At 35.7% G+C, this 19,850-nt stretch overlaps 1 protein-coding gene across 2 annotated transcripts in view; it reads right to left on the bottom strand.

The window, feature by feature from the left end:
• Window positions 1-19,850, bottom strand: part of LOC140791265 (thioredoxin reductase NTRC-like) — a 47,761-nt gene that overhangs the window by 25,659 nt on the left and 2,252 nt on the right. For both annotated transcript variants that reach the window (XM_073141738.1, XM_073141739.1), the window contains exons 2-6: window positions 18,652-18,865; window positions 18,454-18,559; window positions 14,386-14,651; window positions 5,486-5,765; window positions 199-306 (exon numbers count right to left, since the gene is read on the bottom strand). In XM_073141738.1, coding sequence (XP_072997839.1) covers window positions 199-306; window positions 5,486-5,765; window positions 14,386-14,651; window positions 18,454-18,559; window positions 18,652-18,865 — 974 coding nt within the window. The remainder of the gene's footprint in view (window positions 1-198; window positions 307-5,485; window positions 5,766-14,385; window positions 14,652-18,453; window positions 18,560-18,651; window positions 18,866-19,850) is intronic.

The raw sequence follows: 19,850 nt of genomic DNA, 5'->3' as shown, positions 1-19,850 counted from the left end.
TAAAACCTATTGCAAATAGTTAGAATTTTAGTATCATAAAACAGGCATGCCAATTAGAGATAAAAGTCTGTCCAACGGAATAAGATCAAGCCATTGAATAAATACTTAACATGATACAACTAACTTGACATTCGTCAATACTGGCATCACCAGTAGAACCAATATGGCAATTAAAAAGTTATAACTGAACATATATACCTGGTGGAATTCGACAAGAAGATCATTGGAAACTAAATATCTCTCAACAGACAAAGCAGCTATGCATCCAGATCCAGCTGCAGTTATGGCTTGCCTCCATTCATGGTCCTATTAGTGTAATCCACAAGCATAAGGATCCAAATTGTTGCCCTCTTGTAACCAAGAGATTCCATCATGAAATAGCACGAAAACAGAACAAAACCATGTAATGGGTCTACTGTGTTCAATAATACTGATTTATAGCAAGATCCAATAACAGAAGAAAAAGTAGAGATTTGGAATATAGAGTTAGGACATCACTCTTTCTACGTGGTTTATAAGATAGGGCTAAAGCTAAATCTAGCATATTCCAGATCAAATTCAATATTATAGATCACTGATTGTAGGGATGGTGTACAAAGAGGACGGTGGCACATATATAAGCTAGCAAGCGACAAGTATGTTCGAAGAAAGTCCAAGAAACTAACAAAGAATGATACTTGTATTCAAAGTAAGCTTTTCGAGTTCACACTTCGAACTTCACAGGTTAAAGAGTAATATCATGGAGCATTAACAGGTCACACGATTCTTGCCCATAAACAATCATCGTCTAAACAAATCACCATGTCCTACTATCCTGAACCATCTATTCTTTAACAAACTAATTTCTTAAACAGATTTACCTAACGTTTCTGAAACTTATACTCTTGTAGAATATCATGGTATAAGATCTCTCTCTGACTGTCTAATATACATTCTCTGTCTGTACTTAAACTTATACTTCTTTTGCTTAATATTGTGAAAGAAAGCCTGATAATTACAATTAACATAAATTCTCTGTCTGTATATATGTCAAAAAAGCAGGAAATCTTCTATTTGTCGCAGCAAAAATCTAGGAACCTCACTCTTGCCTTCACTGCTCCAGTACTAGCATTACCAAGTTTCGAGAAATTATTTGAAGTTGAGTCTGATGCTTCAATAGTTGGCATAGGGGTTGTTTTAACCCAAGAAGGACAACCAGTAGAGTATTTCAGCGAGAAGTTAAGTAAAGCACGGCAAAGGAGGACGACTTATGAATTGGAATTTTATGCAATCATCCATGCTGTGAAGCATTAGGAGCATTATTTGACAGGAGTTTGTTTATATAGTAACCACCAAGCTTTAAAGTACATCAAAAACCAAAGCAATGGGATCATGCCTTAGCTTAGGCCAAGTTTACTTACAACAATGTTCAAGTTGCTTATCTCCATTGTCTATTCGAAGGCATCAAAGCATGCTTTGGAAGTGAAATGACAATTGAAGGAACCAAACGCAAAGTAAAACACAAAGGTAGATAAGCATCGGAGACACGGAGTTCCGAGACGAGGACATAGTGATATTTTTCTTCACAAGGAAAGGTTTTTGATAGGGGCATACAATAAGTGGAAGCCCAAGGAAATATGGTCCATATAAGATTCTAAAGAAGATCAACAACAATGCATATGTAATTGATCTACGAAAGGACATGGGGATTTCAAAGACATTTAATGTTGCTGTTATTCATAAGTATCACGGCCCTGAAGAGTAGTTGTATCCAAGTATTTAACTTACAAACGAGTTGCGTTCAAGTGGAAGGGATAGAAGCAGGGACGGGACATCCGAATAGATATGGTTAAAATCCTATCAAAACAAATTTTAGCCGATTTAAAACTTTACAAGTTTGGTTAATTTTGGTTTGTTTTGACTTTATCTAGGAATTATATTTGATTTGAAGTTTATCTAGGAATTATATTTGATCTCTATAAATAGGGATTGAACTCTTGTGTTATTATTCATTTAATATTTCTATAAAAGAAATTCTGCCTTTGATAGTTTCGTAAGGATTTCTGAGTAATTCTTCTTTAGAGTTATTTTAATCTCTAGTCATCCCCTCACGTTACCAACTGCATCAAAGGGTATTTTGATTATTTGACATAAAATATCTCCTAAATCCACCACCTTTTATGTTACATCAAACATCCAATTCCCCTCAACCTGTTTAAGGTACCAAAAACGAGGTTAAATATGGGTGTGGCTAACAACATTGTGGTGCTAACCACATTCCTAACGAAGCCTTAAATAATGGGCCAACAATGTACATGATGCCTTTAATATGACCCCTAATGTATGCCCCTAATACTGCATGTAGAGAGATGATAGATAATAGGATGTGCAGCCCACTATATTGCAGTAATAAGAATTGAGGAATAAAAGCAAGCTATTGAGGTTGAAACCCATAATCTCTAGAAAGAACAATCTCGGATACTATGTTACATAATTGGTTGATACACAAAAGCTTAAATTGATAGGTAATAGGCCAACAATATAGATCATGCCTTTAACATATACCTTCTTGGTGTTGTTAAACAAATCCACACAGCTTTTGCATTTATTGGTCCACATAGATTGAGGTTCTTGCTGGTTCCAGTTAGTCCACTAATCCACTTAGAACATGGTTTCCCTTCTTAGGGAGTTATGCTTCTACTAAATCAATCATGAGGGTAGATAAGCTCAATCTTCTCATCTCTCGACATGAACATGGAGTTGTCTACAATCTTAGCTTCCATACCAAATTCTCTGAAATGAGATTTTTCTAGCTGCCGGGATCCATGGTAGCCATCTTGATACTCTGCACTATTTAAATTTTCAAGAGAAAGGGTTCTACACCTAATTCTGAATCTGCTACTGCTGTCCTACTTGTTGTAATGAGAAACAGCTTCCCGTCTGCTGTTTTAGAAGGACAATGACTTCGATTAACCTCAAGTTGATACTTTCTTTGACACATACTTGTCTTCCGCTTTGACACTTGTTGTGCCATCATCATTACCCAACTCAAATAGCTTCGCTCAAGGACACAACTGTTCTCTACTATACACGAACTTGAAGGTAGAAGTTGAGCTAGCATGTTTGGGAGGTTGGAGGTCTACTAATCTTATTTTGAGAGTTGATTCTTCATAATTCTCTAGATCCACTGTTACTCGCTATATTTCTTTCTATGGGAAGCAAGCACAAAGAGTTCTTTGCCTGTTTTCTAGCATTGCTTGTGGTTTGCATTCTAAACTAGGGATGTCACAAATAAGAGGATCTTACACTCTTAGTACTAACTATATCTGAACAGAGGGGACAAGGTGGCACAGAGAGAATACAAATTCTGCCAATACACAGTCCCTATTTTTCATTTGTTCGATAAAGCAGACTAGAGGCCTATGTAGTCATAAACTCCCTTACTAAGTAGATTCCTCTCCTAAGAATGAAAACAAAGACTAAAAAATAAGACAATTCCAAACTTAATTGTCAATTAGCTACAGTAATATGCACTTCAGATGTGGGTTTTTTGTTTATGACACTAACATTCTGTTTTTGTAGTTTTTCCTTCCAAACTTGAACTTTATGCTGCAATTTGTTGCTGATGACGTGCTGTTTGATATACTTCTACATATTCATAGCCTTGTACATCTGAAACAGATGTAGCAACTCAGTCTTTTTTTTTTCCAAAATAGTAAGTTCAATTTAGCAATTTGAAGGACTAAACGATCTCAAATCTCCTTTTTGGACTTTCCCACTAAGGTTATCAGGCCATTCTAGGGTTGTCATGTACCTCATGAATCGTCTAAAATAAATAGATCATATAAGAAAGTTATGATCTGCAAAGGTTCAAGCTTGGTTTTGCATTTGGATGTCGCAGATCTTGCTTCTAAAACCTACTCGAGTCGTATCAATGAGACCAAATTGGTCCATAACAGTCTATCTTCTCTTAATCCTCCTAAATCAGGCCTGAATAGGTCCACTTAATTTTTCCTTGCTGGTGGCCAAGTAGGTGCAAAGCTCTACAATTACCGATCCACTTAGATCGTGCTCCTATCAAAGAATCCAGCTGGTCCAATGATCCACCTGTAATAGATATATATATATATATATATATACATTAATCACTAAGTAATCTAAGAAAAATGGATACTTCCATACTCTTGCCATGTCCATATTTAATATCGTATCAAATATGATATTCATCAGATACTTCCGGATACATATCAGATACTTCCTTAAGGTATTCAACTTTTTAAGAATATAATTAATAAAGTGAATACTTCTCAGATACCTCTTAAATACTTCTTGGATATTTCTGAGGTTTCTTAAACATTTCTTGGATATTTCTGAGGTTTCTATCGATAGTTCAATATAAGTCAAATTGAAGGAAAATATTACCTTTTATTTCTTATCATATCTAGAAGGTTTCTTTTTGTGAAATGTGAAGTTCACCTGTTTATTTTATGATCTATATTAAGAAATCATATTACAATAGTCAATTTCGTTTGATTTATAGGTTGAATTAGTTTGTTCGTCTTAATTCTTACATCTTAGTTAGTAAAATGCTATTCAATTAAGAAATTGGAAGTATACAAGTTCACTAGTATATATGTGGAGACATAAATGTATACATATATGAGCTACGTATCCTAAACATATTGTATCCTTATTTCGTCAAGATTTTCCGTATGTATCCACATCATATTCACATCGATGCTTCTAATCAATAATCCTTTTCTGAAGAATTCAGGAGTTCATGAAATTATACAAAAAAGAAGAACAAAGTGGAGAGAATGATGCTTGCAATAGATATACACTTTTCCATTCTTGTCCTTCAAATTTTCTGCATCTTTTCAGCCAAAACTCTGACATCACCAGCTCCAATTAATTTGAGGTTTAGAACAATTTTCTTTCTTTTTCCTATGTTAAAGAATACCAAATAATTGTCATATTACAATTTTGACTTGTTACACCGATCCTATTGTCAAGGAACATCATATAATGGAAAGGTCTATTCAAGAATGATTATCTATACAAATGAAGCTAGTGAAACAGTTTACTGTTTCAAAATTATTGACAACTGAACATCTGTCAGGAAAAGAAAATTTCTGGCAATAGCTCAGCTACTTAGAAAATTATTGATGAAGTTACAAGATGCTTAAGATATCAATGGATAATTAGATTTCCTAAGAAATTCAGTTCTAAAAAGTAGAATTATCAAACCTTCATAACTTAATGTCATGCTCTCCAGCACAACCACTATTAAAATTTTAAAAGTAGCACAATGATTATGATCACATCTATGGAGAAGTACATGTCACATTTATTTAGATATAGTTATCTGCAAATTATTTGATCCAAAAGAATAAGACATGGTCAAAAAAAAACAAAGTGAAAAGAGCAGTCAACAGAGAAATGCTTGTAAGACTTATGAGGCAGAAAGTAAGGGAGGGAGTTGGGGAAGGCAGATGCTGATTATTACCTGTACATCACCTGCGGCAAAGACACCTTCAACTGAAGTTTTTGCTGTGCCGTCTTTGACTAATATGTAGCCTGAACTATCAAGTTCAATTTGACCTTCTAACAGCTGGCTGTTTGGAGTATGTCCTATACCATAAAATAGACCTTTTGCCTCTAAAACCAATTCCTCCCCTGTATCAAATCTTTTTAGTAGCACACCAGACATCTGGCCTTTGGTATTGCTAACGACATCCACTGCTTCCGTATTGAAGTGCACTGTAATATTCGGATTGTTGAGTACTCTGTGAAACATTCGCCACAATCAACCTGTTAAACAAACATCCAGGGAGTTGAAAGTTTACCTCATTAATACTTGTTTCAACTAAGCAGCAGCTGCGCATGCCCTCATAAGAACAAAACCGAGCTCATCTAGAATCTAGATGTAACAAACATGTATCTCTAGGAAAGATCAAGCATCAATAGATATTCTCTCGTTAGCAACAATATCTAACTGAATTAATCTGCTTTCCCCTGGCTTTAATTAATCCAAGAATTCTATTATTCTAATTTCAAAATGTAATCCCAAACCTAATTAACAACTCTTTCTTTTTATCATAGCAAGGATGTCAATTCAACTTGACATGCCTGGGCAGCGAACTATTTAAAGGCCAACATCAACTGTATAGATTTGTAAAGTGTAAACAAGCACCTATAGGTAAAACTAAAATAAAATTCTTTTTCAAATGTTGCACTTTATATTGTTGCTAAGTTTAAATATGAGATTGTAGTAATTGGCCAGTAGAAACTTACACTGAAGATCAAACTATCATTCAAATATGGTGACAACTTAAGGCAAAGATAATTTTTAATATTAATCAAAACCTCACAGCAATTCTTAATGAAATGATTCTAAGATTTAAACTAGCTTCGATCAAGTTAACAAGGAATCATCATGTGTGTATCCAGCATGATCTATCAATATTGCTACTTGCTAGAATAATGAGTTGATACACCTGTGGAAAAATGATGTAACTCACTGTGTATGCAAGTGTGTGTGTGTGTGTGTGTAGTATGAAAATAATGTCAAAATGTTATTGTAGCACAAAAATTTGAAATGTGAAAAGTGAAATAAGAGAATTATGTCAAATCAAACATGTTCTTTTAGCATATAATAAATATGAGAGTTAAGAGAAATACTGAGTACAGTGATATCATGTCTGGACTTTAGGAAGCTAATGTCTAGGTAATAATCATATACAAAAGACATACTCTCGAAGTGCCAAGACAGGCAAAATTTCTTCTTTCAGATTCAAAAGAAAGACTACAGCCAGGCTTTTAGGTCAAAGTCAGGTTCATATCAAGATAGAGTCAATAGTTATTCACTAAAAGGTAGCCAATGATCAACAAGAAGCAAGACTAAAGCCAGGAGGCAGCGGGTGTGAACATCAAGAGTGAATTAATCACTCATCACACCCTCTCGCTAAAGATATGATAGAAAACGGGAAAAGAAGAGGGGGAAAAAAGCACTATCGAAAGCCCATAAAGTGGTACACCTATCCACCCTCAATTTGCACTCAAGTTGATATAATCCGAGTTTGATCGAATCGCCTCACGGGGACGTTGGGCTCAAAGGATCGAGTCTATTTATCTTTTAACTAATTCATGTTCATCTCTTAGTCATATTTATCCTTTGATAAATCACGGAACAATTCTTTCAAGATCTAAATTTATTGCAGAAAGCAGTCCGCGCAACCGAGGAAAAATATTCACCAAATATTTTTCTATAGTAAAAAAATTACGAAACCAATTGGAATCGATCTGTAACTCCCTAATCTACATTCTTCGTATTTACACCCTTCGCAGATTCGAACTGCAACTGGGACGAAAATACGATATAATGCAGATGAAGGTGGTGGTGATGGATGGAGTAGAAGTTAGGGTTATAGATGATAATGGAGATAAGGGTGGATGGGTGATGTTGTTTAAGGGATAAAGACGAAGTAGAAGAAGTGGTTGAGATCCCAAAGAAGAGGGAGGACTCGACAGATGAGGGAGATTAGAAGTTAGGAGAGACCTTGCCAACGATAGAGGTGGTAGGTTGGTGAAGAGAGAGGGGGGAGATTAGGGTAGAGAGAAGATAGATAGGCAAGAAACCAATATTCCAATAGTATAATGATTTTGGCTACCATCCACACCTATATAGAGGCTAGCCAACAAGCCCTAATAACAATAATTATCCCTAATCCTAGTAGAATCCCGCTGATCGCGTTCGAACGCACAAAAAGCGTTCTCTGTCGACGCAAACGCGATGCAGGCATTCGAACGCGCCCGACCGCATACGAACACGCATTTCGCGCTCTCTGTTTTTGCGAATCTAATGCAGGCGTTCGAACGCGACCCCTTTCACGTTCGAACGCGACCTACAGAAATTTTCTTTTAATAAAAATAAATAACTAATGCAATAAGAAAAGACTCTAACAATGTGTATCAGCCCACCGCGCTTCCCCCACCTTGCCCTCAAGGTGTAAAATCGGGGAAACACTACAAGATATTCATCTCAAACTGACATGTAGCCTCATCGGATGGCTTGCCAAGCCACTCAACTAGAATCTCCATTTCTAATATGGTATCATGACGTCGTCGGCGCCTAACAAGTACTCGAACTGTCTCTGTGATCTCTGTCTCCTCCAATGGCTCCGGTAGAGCTAATCCAACGACCTCATGATCTCCGATGCGCTCCCTCAACAATGAAACATGGAAGACAGGATGCACTCTCGACCCCACCGGCAGCTCCAAATGATATGCAACTGAACTGATACGCTCTAACACTCAAAACGAACCAAAGTAGCGATGTGCTAACTTTTGGTTTCACATCGGACGCAAGGTCACCTATCGATACGGTTGTACCCTTACAAACACCCAACTGCCGATGTCAAACTCCTGCTCCAAATGGCTACGATCATAAAATTACTTCATGCGGTTTTGAGCAAGTTTAAGATGGGCACGCAACCTCCTCAATGTGGCGTCTCTATCCATCAAAGCTAAGTCCACCTCCGTCTGATCTGCAGATGCCACTGGATTATAAGCGCGTAATGTTGGAACCGTGCGCCCATATACCACCTCGAATGGAGTCATGCCAATACTACTATAGTAGACGGTATTGTAAGACCACTCTGCCCATGATAAGAACTCCAACCATTATCTCGGCATCTCTCCAATAAAGCACCTCAAGTACTGCTCAATGCCTCGACTGACTACCTCGATTTGGCCGTCTGTCTGTGGATGATAGGCCGAACTGAAGTTCTATTGAGTCCCCTGTAATCTGAAAAACTCCGTCCAAAAGTTGCTCATAAATACACGATCACGATCCGAGACAATTGTGCGTGACATGCCATGTAACCGAGCAACATCTCTCACAAAAATTTCAGCCACTGACTTAGCTGAAAATGGATGTGACAATGTCGAAAAGTGCGCATACTTGCTCAATCTGTCAACCACCACAAAAATAACAAAATAACCACATATCAGCGAAAGACCTTCTATGAAATCCATAGAATGTCTTCTCAAACACGGTCCAGTATTGGTAGAGGCTGTAGTAATCCGGAAGGTTTCAATCCTGGCTACGAACAAAACTCCTCACATCACACCTCAATCCTAACTCTGAGATATCCTCTTATAAGTCCTCAAAACACCCTTATGATCAGCCTCTGGAGTTTGGTGAAAGTGCTCCAACAATTTCTACCGCAATCCATCATTTGCCGACACCCGAATGCATCTGCGGTCCAGTAACAAATCGCCTCAATTCTCACTCTGGATGGCGCTCCAGATCATCAAACACCTCCTGTAACAATCTCAAAATATCTGGGTCAGATGTACATACATACCTCAGCTCGTCAAGGAAAGGAAAGGTAAGAGAAGAATAGGCTACGAGCTCGACGGTATCGGGTTGGTGCGATAGTGCATCCGCCGCTCTATTTTCCGTTCCTTTCTTGTATTGAATTTCATAATCATACTCCAGCAATTTTGTGACCCATCTCTGCTGTGCCAGAGTGTGAATACGCTGTCCCATAAAATATAAAAGGCTCATTTGATCGATTCGGATGATGAATCACCTACCGATCAAATAAGGCCTCCACTTTGTCACCGCATGCAGAATTGCCAACATCTGCCTCTCGTAGATCAATAATTGCTGGAATTTTTGTGATAAGGCCTTGCTAAGAAAGACTATGGGACGTCCTCCTTGCATTAGTACAGCTCATATGCTAACTCCTGATGCTTCACATTCCACAACGAACTCTTTGGTGAAGTTCAGTGGAGCTAGAATGGGCGTCATTGTCATTGCTATTTTCAATTTTTCAAAAGTTGTAGTGGCTTCATCCGTCCATCTAAAAGAATCCTTCTTCAACAAAGAAGTGAGAGCAGCAGCGATCTTGCCATACCTGGCGATGAAGCGGCGATAATACCCAGTCAGCCCCAAGAATCCTTGCACTCTTGTGGTAGTAGTAGGTATCGGCCAAGCGGTCATGCATGCTACCTTTTGATAGATCACGGAACAATTCCTTCAAGATCTGAATTTATTACAGGAAACAGTCCGCGCAAATATTTTTCCGTAGTCAGAAAATTACGAAACCAATTGGAATATATCTGTAACTCCCTGATCTACATTCTTCGTATTTACGCCCTTCACAGATTCGAATTGCAACTGGGACGAAAAATATGATATAATGCAGATGAAGGAGGTGACGGGTGGAGTGGAGGTTAGGGTTATGGATGATAATAGAGATGAGGGTGGATAGGTGATGTTGTTTAAGGGATAAAGACGAAGTAGAAGAAGTGGTTAAAATTCCAAAGAAGAGGGAGGACTCGATAGACAAGGGAGATTAGAAGTTAGAAGAGACTTTGCCAACGGTAGAGGTGGTAGGTTGGTGAAGAGGGAGAGGAAGATTAGGATAGAGAGAAGATAGAGAGGCAAAAAACCAATATTCCAATAGCATAATGATTTTGGCTACCATCCACACCTTTATAAAGGTTAGCCAACAAGTCCTAATAACAATAATTAACCATAATTCTAGTGGAATCCCGCCGATCGCGTTCGAACACACAAAAAACGTTCTCTATCGATGCGAACGCGATGCAGGCGTTCAAACGCGCCCGACCGCATTTCGCGTTCTCTGTTTTTGCGAACCCGATGCAAGCGTTCGCAAGGGCGTTCGAACGCGACCTACAAGAATTTTATTTTAATGAAAATAAATAACTAATGTAATAAGAAAAGACTCTAACAAGATGTATCATTCTTATTCATATTTATCTCTTAACTAAGCCTTTAAAACAAGTCCTAGTTAAGTCATGTACATCTTTAAGGCAAGTCATAGATAAGTCATGAAAGCTTTTAAGGCAAATCCTAGATCAAGGTGTGTAAGTTTTTATTATTAATCTTAATAGAACTCGTACCCAATTTCTATATATAGGAGGGGTCGATCTCCTTTATTTAATCATCCACACATTGAGAATTTATAGTTGTAGTCTTAGACTAGCTTAGGAGTAAGAGTAATCTAAGAGTAGAAGTAAACTAATTGTAATCTATAAATAGAAGTAAATTAATCATAATCTAGGAATATAAGTAAATTAATCGTAATTTAGGAGTAGAAGTAAATTAATCTCCTTTTATTACCACTATCGCCGCCCATCTTCTCTCTCTCTACCGTGTTCCACTACCTTCCATCTTTATCTCCATTCTCACTTAGGGTTTTATACTAAAAAGTCACATTGGAGATAAATCTCAAAAAAAATTATTTCTTCATTAACCCCGACTAAGCAAAAACCTAGCATATATATAGACCTTACTAATGACAATAAGCAAATAACACCGTAAACAATCGCAAAAAAATCAAATATAACCCTAAACATAATAAATATCAAATGTATCATGAAAATACTTGACTTAAGATTAATTCCCTGAAGGAACTCCACTAACCATGCTTGTGTAATATGCTACTGATGTCCGCATCAAGAAGTCCAAAACTATTCTAGTTCTTTTGAGTGGTCTCGACAAAGACGTTGGAGACGGGATGATGTAAGATCCAATAAGTGCTTCATCACTATGCAATAACTAAAAATCTATTTAGTGTTGCACAAACTGTTAAAGGATATATGTTTTAAAAGTGCCATAACTAACTAGTACTTCCTAATTATCCCATACGTGTATATAGACCGAGTAACCTATTATTGAGAGGTGCAAATTGTAACAAAGAGGAGATAGTTTAGACTTTACCGATCTTTCTTACATAATGTCATAATGACACAATAAGTTAAACCAAGGTTCCTAGTTTTGGTCAATTCCAATCCATCAGTAGCTGATTCCAATCCCATCTCGATACTAGTTTATTGATTGGTTTCGATGGGGTATCAACAAGATCGACCGATACTCGATCGGGATCGATCTCATTTTGGTCAAAATTGACTGAAACAAAGAATTTTAAGTTAAAGATATCCCTGAGGCCTCCCTTCTCATCCGTTACCTCTCTCTCTCTCTCTCTCTCTCTCTCCCCCAAGCAAGATGTTGCTTCTCCTGACGCAGATCAATCTTACAAACTCCAACGCAGATTTGGCCTCTATCGACCTTCCTAAAGATCGAGTATGCCATTTTTCTCTTTGGTTTTTTCTCCCTTCTTTTCTCTATCCAACAAGCTCCCTCTCTCCCTCTCTCCCTCTCTCCTTCTCTCCCTCTCTGGTAGTGTAGCAAACCTTTCTATTAAAAAGCAATTTTTTTGCTGCAATAACAAGGGAGGGGGGGTTGTTGGAGAGAGAGGGAGTAGCTAGAGTAGAGAGAGGGAGTTCTCTCCCTCTCTGTTTTGTGGCAACTTTTTGCCGTTGCAAGAGAGAGAGAGCGTGGAGTTGTTAAATAGAAAGGTACAAAGAGAGTAGAGAGAGGGAGAGAATTTTGCGGCAATTTTTTTCTATAGAGAGAAAGAGAGTTTGCGATAAGAGAAGAGAGTCAAAAAGAGACTCAAGAGAATGAGAGAGAGAGGGGAAAGAGAGTGGAAAGAGGTAGAATAGACTAGAGAGCTGTAGAACTCTAAAGAGAAAGAGGAAAGTTATTTTCCTTTTTCAGTATTTAGACTTTTTTATTTAAGAAAGATGGGTTCTTTCTAATATTGCGAAAGGCGGGAAACCCCATTGACTTCACATAGAGTAATTTTATTATCATATTTTTTCTAAGTTATTTTATTTTTATTTTTCTTGCATTTTTTTATTTTTTTAATGTAATTAAAAATTAGTCCCATACTGAATGGCTAATACGTACGGCCGATGCTTCTGATTTGTATCATTTTTTTGGGCAATTGATCCCGATTTTTAGAACCTGAATGTAATCAACCATTCACCTCAAAATCTTCCCTTAGATGTCCTTTACATTGGCAGCCTATCTAATGGGAATATTAGAGAGCTTTTCTGAGTAACATATATAAGGATTTTCATTGTTTATATAGACATAACATGACCAAGACTACTAACATGTGTAAGCAATTATCTGATGCCAAATTTGCATGCAAACACATACCTATAATTGTGTGCCATTTGATTAATATTTGTCTGCTATCTAGTGTTCTGACAAATTTGCATGCAAACAGGCCTATGGCCCTACCTATTATCGTGTGCCAATCTGAATGCACTAGGCCACTAATTAGGGAGCCTCTTATATTAGTTTAATATGAACATGATCGTAAAAGCAAACTTTACATGAAAAGCAATTCATGTAATGTAATTCATATATTTATATATTCATGTAATGTAATTCATATATTTATATCATACCTATTGTTCCGTACCAAACTGACTGGTTATAGTCCAGTGCTTAGGTACCCTCTTAATCTAATATTGTATGAAGTTATGAGCACATATGCATACTTTACATTAAACTAATTCATAGTCATATTACTTTATATGTAGTATATTATATCATACCTATTGTCCCGATCCAAACTGATTGGTTTTAGTACACTACTTAGGTAGATACTATATGAAGTTATGAACATAATGCAAACTTTACATGAAAACTAATTCATAGTCATATGAAAGATTAGTAAATTACATCAAAGCAAAAGGAAAAAACAAATCAAGAACTAAGCTTATTCAACAATATTAAGTTTCTAACTTCGTCCTAATGAAAAAAGAAAAAGGGAAAATTACACTCTACCCCATATGGTTTGGCTTAATTCTATAAAATCCTTAGGTATTTTCAACTTAGACACTTAATTCTTCTATGGATTAAATTAAAGTGCAACCGTTACTCTCTCCATCATATTTGACCAAATTAGATATTGAATTTGATGATCCTCATTGGAGACAAAATTATAGAGAATTGGATAAGTTTTTCAATGCATCTAAAATAATACCGATCGAAACAAATATATTAAACAAATATCTATTTTTATCATTTAAAATCGGATTGATATTATTTTAGATATGTTGGAAAGCTTATTAAATTCTATAAAAATTTGCCTCTAATGAGAATTTTCAAATTCGACCTATAATTTGGTCAAATATGATGAAAAATGTAACAATTGCACTTTAGTTCAGACCACAGTGGGGTTCAGTGTTTAAGTTGAAAGTACAAGAGATTTCATAAAATTAAGCCAAACCACCGATGAATAAAGTACAATTAACCCAAAAAATAAGTACTTATTCTTCTAATTAAGGTAAGCATACATCATATAAGGAAATCAGTAGAAGTCACTGGATAATTGACTGAATTATAAAGCCCCAATATAGAACAAAAGTCATTTTGTTAGTTCAAACTTCCAATAGATGATTGCAAACAAAAATCTCTTATAAGATAGTTATATGAGTCCTAAAAGGAAACATAATTTCTTCATTGAGAATATCCTAGAAGTGTATCTTAGATTAAGTTAATGATTAGCATACCGGTCTTGCATAGCTTTAGATGCTCGTAGTTGGTCTCTACGAACAAGTAAATGTACATGACGAGCATATTTTGTCAAATATAATGCTTCCTCTGTAGCTGTATCACCTCCTCCAACAACTGCAAGAACTTGTCCCTTGAATAAAGGTGATGCTCCATCACATATCGCACAAGCACTTATACCTCTACTCCAAAATTCATCTTCATGAGGCAATCGAAGCCTCTTAGCAGTAGCACCTGTTGCTATGATAAGACTATGGCACTTCACCTAGAGAATCGAAATAAGAAAATCAAGATATAACCAAAGATTATGCAAAAAGAAGTATCATCTTCACATCAAGTAGAATTTTGTCAAAAACATAACATTCAAGCAGTCAAATACTCAAACACTAGTAGCACTAGTGGGTAAAATTGTTGACAAGAAATATCACTCAGCACAAAGCAGTCTTCAGTATCTTCAGAAAATCCAAATGCATAAACAGTTAAACTTGAGTAGGTAAACTTGTCACCTCTCTTATTGCCTTTTTTCACAAGGAGACACGAAACTACATCTAAAAGACAGGACTGTACCATAGAATGCAAGCAAAATGGTCATGAAGAATCATTCTTCTTTAGGCCAGAAGCAAGACAGTATAAATCTTAGTTATAACAGGAATTCTTTCAATAATCATTTCCACAATTCAGAATAATTCGCCAACTTTGCTATATGAAGAATATAGAGAAAACAGTGCAGGAGAAACGTGAAATTTTTCATGTACATTCATGTTTGTCTTGCAAAGTTGTCTTTCTTTGCAAAATTTAGATTCCCAAAAGAAGACATGTAATAGGATATTTTATTCTCATTTTTCATTTAACGTTATTTGCAAAAGTTAAAACCCCCTTAGATTGTCTATGACATAAAAGCATGGATTGAACTTTGAGTCGCATTGTGACCCTAGGTATCATAGAAGTTACATAAGAGCAGGTTATTTAATACCATTGTTATTGATTCTCTGAAAGAATATAACAAATGTGAAACTCTTTCTTATTTTCCAACATTCCTATTCTGCAGTTGAAATGTGTAAAATTTGAAACTGATAAAGGACGATTTCCAGAAACTGGAGTAATAGCCTGACACAAGTCCTTTAACTGCAGAACTTGGAGGAGAATGTTGGCATTGAACTTCTTTTTAGTCTGATTTCAGAAACATCAAAATTCATTTTATATGTCCAAAAGAAAGAAATGCCTTGTTATCCTTTTTGACACTGAAAGATATATGGAAGATGATATAAGAAGCCTTATCTTTCTCTTTTTATGTCCAAAAGAAAGAAATGCCTTGTTATCCTTTTGAGGCTAAAAGAAATATATGGAAGATGATATAAGAAGCCTTATCTAAGAGAAAGAATTGTAAATTGCAAAATAATAATAATTGGCATTTGAACCAACGATGGCCGTGCCAATGGCACACCACTGTGTGCCACTGGCACGCCCCAACGTGCCACTGGCATGCCCCAACGTGCCACTGACACGTATTTATAATATTTTAATATTTTTAATAAACTTTTTAAGATATTTAAAGATGTTTTTCGATCTTCGATGTCAACCTTTGATTTTTGGTTTAAATATATATATTAAAAGTTTAAAACCTACATTATAATATTTAATCTTTAGATTATTTTTGTAAATGACAAGCTTTATTAAAGATAAAGTAGCAGTTAAATATAAATATTATTCAACACATACTATGATTAAATACATTCATTAAAACTAATATTAATGATTGAACACTCCATAATATAATTGAATACATAAAATTAATCGGTAATAGTTTAATAATTAAAATTAATATCTAGTTGAACGTAAAATGACGAGGAGAATCAAATACTTTATTTGTCGGCATAAGAATAATCCGAGATTGTTGCATTGAAACTACCGATATTCTTCAAAACTCATTTACTGATAATATTACTCATTGTAACGTCTTATATAGTCTTCATATACAAATATAAATTTTGTAATTCTCCTATGATATGATATGAATATTAAACATACACAGGAATGAATGGCACCGGCATAGGCACATACACACCACAAGCATATGCAGATTGTGGATATAGAATATAATAATTGTGTTATGGCTCTAATGGGTGTGATTGACATGATGATAATTATGATGAACTCATATCATCTTGTGGGTGCACCTTTCATCATTATCATCTCTAGTCTCATTATCATCAATTTTATCTAAACCTTCTAAATAATCAATTAATTAATTGATTTGATAATGATTGTTGAAAATAGAAAAAAAAATTTAAATGGCTCCACATAGCACAATGACCAGCACAGGACCGTGCCGGACAGCACACAACCATGCTGGACGGCACACAGTCGTGCCAATCTGGCATAGCTTGCATGCCGGTCAGCAGGGCACGGCAAGTGTCGGTCAGCACGGAGCATGCCGACTGGCATAACCATCTATGATTTGAACATTTTCTTGTCTTGGATTGTCCAATTTCGAATTCCAATAGACAACAAAAAGAACTGATGCCAATTATAATCTGGGCAAGAATGTACCCAACATAGTTTTTGTAGTCTTAATTAAATGCTTTGACTAGAGAAAGAAAGACGATAGCATACTTTAATAGAGAATAAAGTAAAAATGATATAGGAATGAAAAACAAGAACCAAAAGATATGGTAAAGGTCTCCAATATATTCTTTTAATGCCGAGAAACATTACTCATCAACTAATCTAAATTTAATGCATAAATTGATAGTATGCTCATTTATTGCTCTATAAAATATATAAAAATGAAAAGAAATGCACAAATAATATGAATCAACAACTATAAGTTTTAATCACTCTGAATCAGTACTGGTAAGGAGTAATCAAGTTAAATTTTAGTAAGAGAGAAAGAGAATAAAAGAGAAAGCAAGAACAAAAATAGGAAACAGATAGGGATGTCCAATTAACAAATGGAGGATGCTATTTATATGGTTTGGCAACATACAGGGCAAAATGATTCAGGAAATAAACATCCCTTACTCCTAAGAATTCTTATAATAATGAAAGACTGTGGACAGTCATCATACAGATCTCTCACTTATGCACACTATTTTTCTGGATAGGAAATATTAGGACTGTTCTTTTATATGGAAACTTCCTCTTGTTCCTCATGCTAAGACGGTCTAGTGAGTACTTGCTTAGGGAAGATTACCCGCCAAAGTTTAGGCTTCTTAGATTGAATGTTAGCCATGACTCCATAAGTAGTACAAAGCAAGCAGCAGATCTGAATTGAGTCATAACCTTGGTTCATAATTTTACATTTGGGGGCAGCAAGACAGAAATGAAGACAACAGCTGCAATCACAAATATACACATATAGTCAACACTCTTCAAGAATATTTAAATATGCATAGATGTAGATTAGCTGAACTGCTTTGCAAGTTGGGATAGGGGTATTACTTTTGGTGTAGCTGGGTATTCTGAATTTTGTAACATTTTGTGGTATAATAATTTGGGCACAGTACATACGGACTTCAAGAAATTTTGGGCACACACACACGCACATGCAGGGACACGCACAGACACAAACATTTCAGGGTTGTCATTCAGTGTATAGGAAACATTGAATATGTTTGAGCAATCATTGATCAATTTAAACTTGTAGCATCACTTTCACTTTCTCACCAGTTTTGTTGCCCTTAATTTGTACATAGGGCTAATGGCCTATAACAGTATCCACTACTATAAGGCCCTACATGACTTATGTTGTTCTACTTAGATAATAAAGAAATGAAGACAGTCCGAGGGCTGAACCATGTAGGTTTATCAATTTCTTCTCATTTCTTGTTCTTTTCCTTTTTTTTGTTCTTTTTATGTTCTCTCATGATCTCTGCATCTCTTCTTTGTTGTCCTTCATAGAACTTTGGCATTATACTAGTATCAATTATCAAGAATAACCTTAACAGGAAGAAAATCATAGGTCAATTTAATTCTATTTCAATAGCTGGATAGTCTGGAAACTATATATACAAAGGAAGTCTTACAAGAAGAAGATCATAACATCATATGATGGCTCAATAGTTCACCTCACGTTCAGTGCTGCGGATGGTAAAAGGACTACTTCTCACATCAATAAATTCAACATCTTCTTGGAAAAGCTCTGCACCCCAGCGGTCAGCTTGCTGTCGCATTCTAGTCAACAAAAATCACCACAGTCAGAAACAAGATCGAGCAAGTAATAGAATAATAAATCAATTTAATGCTTGTTAGATTAATCAAGAAACCTGTCCATTAAATCAGGACCAGTTATTCCATCTGGAAAACCAGGAAAGTTTTCAACTTCAGTTGTTGTCATTAACTGCCCTCCTGGAACACCACCCACTTGGTAACCTTCAAAAACGAGGGGCTTTAAATTTGCACGAGCCGCATAAATGGCTGCGGTATAACCAGCTGGACCAGAACCAATGATAACCAAATTCTCAACTCCCTTATAAGAAACTGCAAGAAAGATCTAGTAATTTGATCAAAATTCTCAATGGCATTTAATATCTAAGATAGCATACTAGTTACAAAAATGTAAATGTGCTAAAACCAATTTCTTGTAAGTTATAACTTCATGGATGAAGTAATCATCACATATCAGTAACGGAATGTTGTTTTAAGTTAGCATCGTTTGATGGTAGATTGAAAGGAAAATTGCATAAGCAACAGGCTTTCAAGCGTGGTTCACCGGATCAGGATCGACCAAACCCGATCCCAATCCAAGCCCAATCCGAACTCTCTCTCTCTCTCTCTCTCTCTCTTTCGCTCTTTCTTCTCACTCTCTCTTTCTCTCTTTTTCTCTTTTTTCTCTTTTTCTCTCATTATTATATAGCCATTGTTTCTCTTACGGAGAGATTTAGTTCCGACGAACTCCAGTAAACTCCAACGAATTCCGATAAACTTCAACGAACTCCGATAAACTTCGATATATAATTTTTTTTATTTTATTTCTTTATTTTTTCTCTCAATTTTTTTCATTTCTTCCGCTCTTTTCCTTTTTCTTCTCTTTTCTTCTTCTTCTTCACTACATCATGGTTTTTCTTTCTTTTGTTTGATTTTTTTTCCACTCGCTCTCTTTCTAATTTTTTTTTTTTTCAGTTTTCACTACACCATAGTTTTTCTTTCTTTATATTCTTTGTTTTCTAAATTTTTCTGAATTTTTATAAGTTTTCCTATATTTCTATACAATATTTAGAATTTTACATAATTAAAAAGTCTGATCCAATCTAGGCGACCAATACGGCCGATCTAGCCTATACGTATCATTTTTTCATAAGGCCGATCCCAATCCTATTCTTGAATTTTTGAACCTTGCTTTCAAAATTAAGAAAATAATCTAATTGTTAGCAAAAAATAAAATCATAGTGGAAATAAAGAAGAAAGAGCATCTATCATCAAAATACAACAATAAAAAACTAAAAGACATAGCATGTAACCAAAA

This window comes from Typha latifolia, chromosome 6 (assembly GCF_019914945.1).
Source record: "Typha latifolia isolate L0001 chromosome 6, TyphaL0001v2, whole genome shotgun sequence".
Lineage (NCBI taxonomy): Eukaryota > Viridiplantae > Streptophyta > Magnoliopsida > Poales > Typhaceae > Typha > Typha latifolia.
The sequence above is the reverse complement of the archived record's forward strand: the minus strand, read 5'-3'. Positions and strand labels throughout refer to the sequence as shown.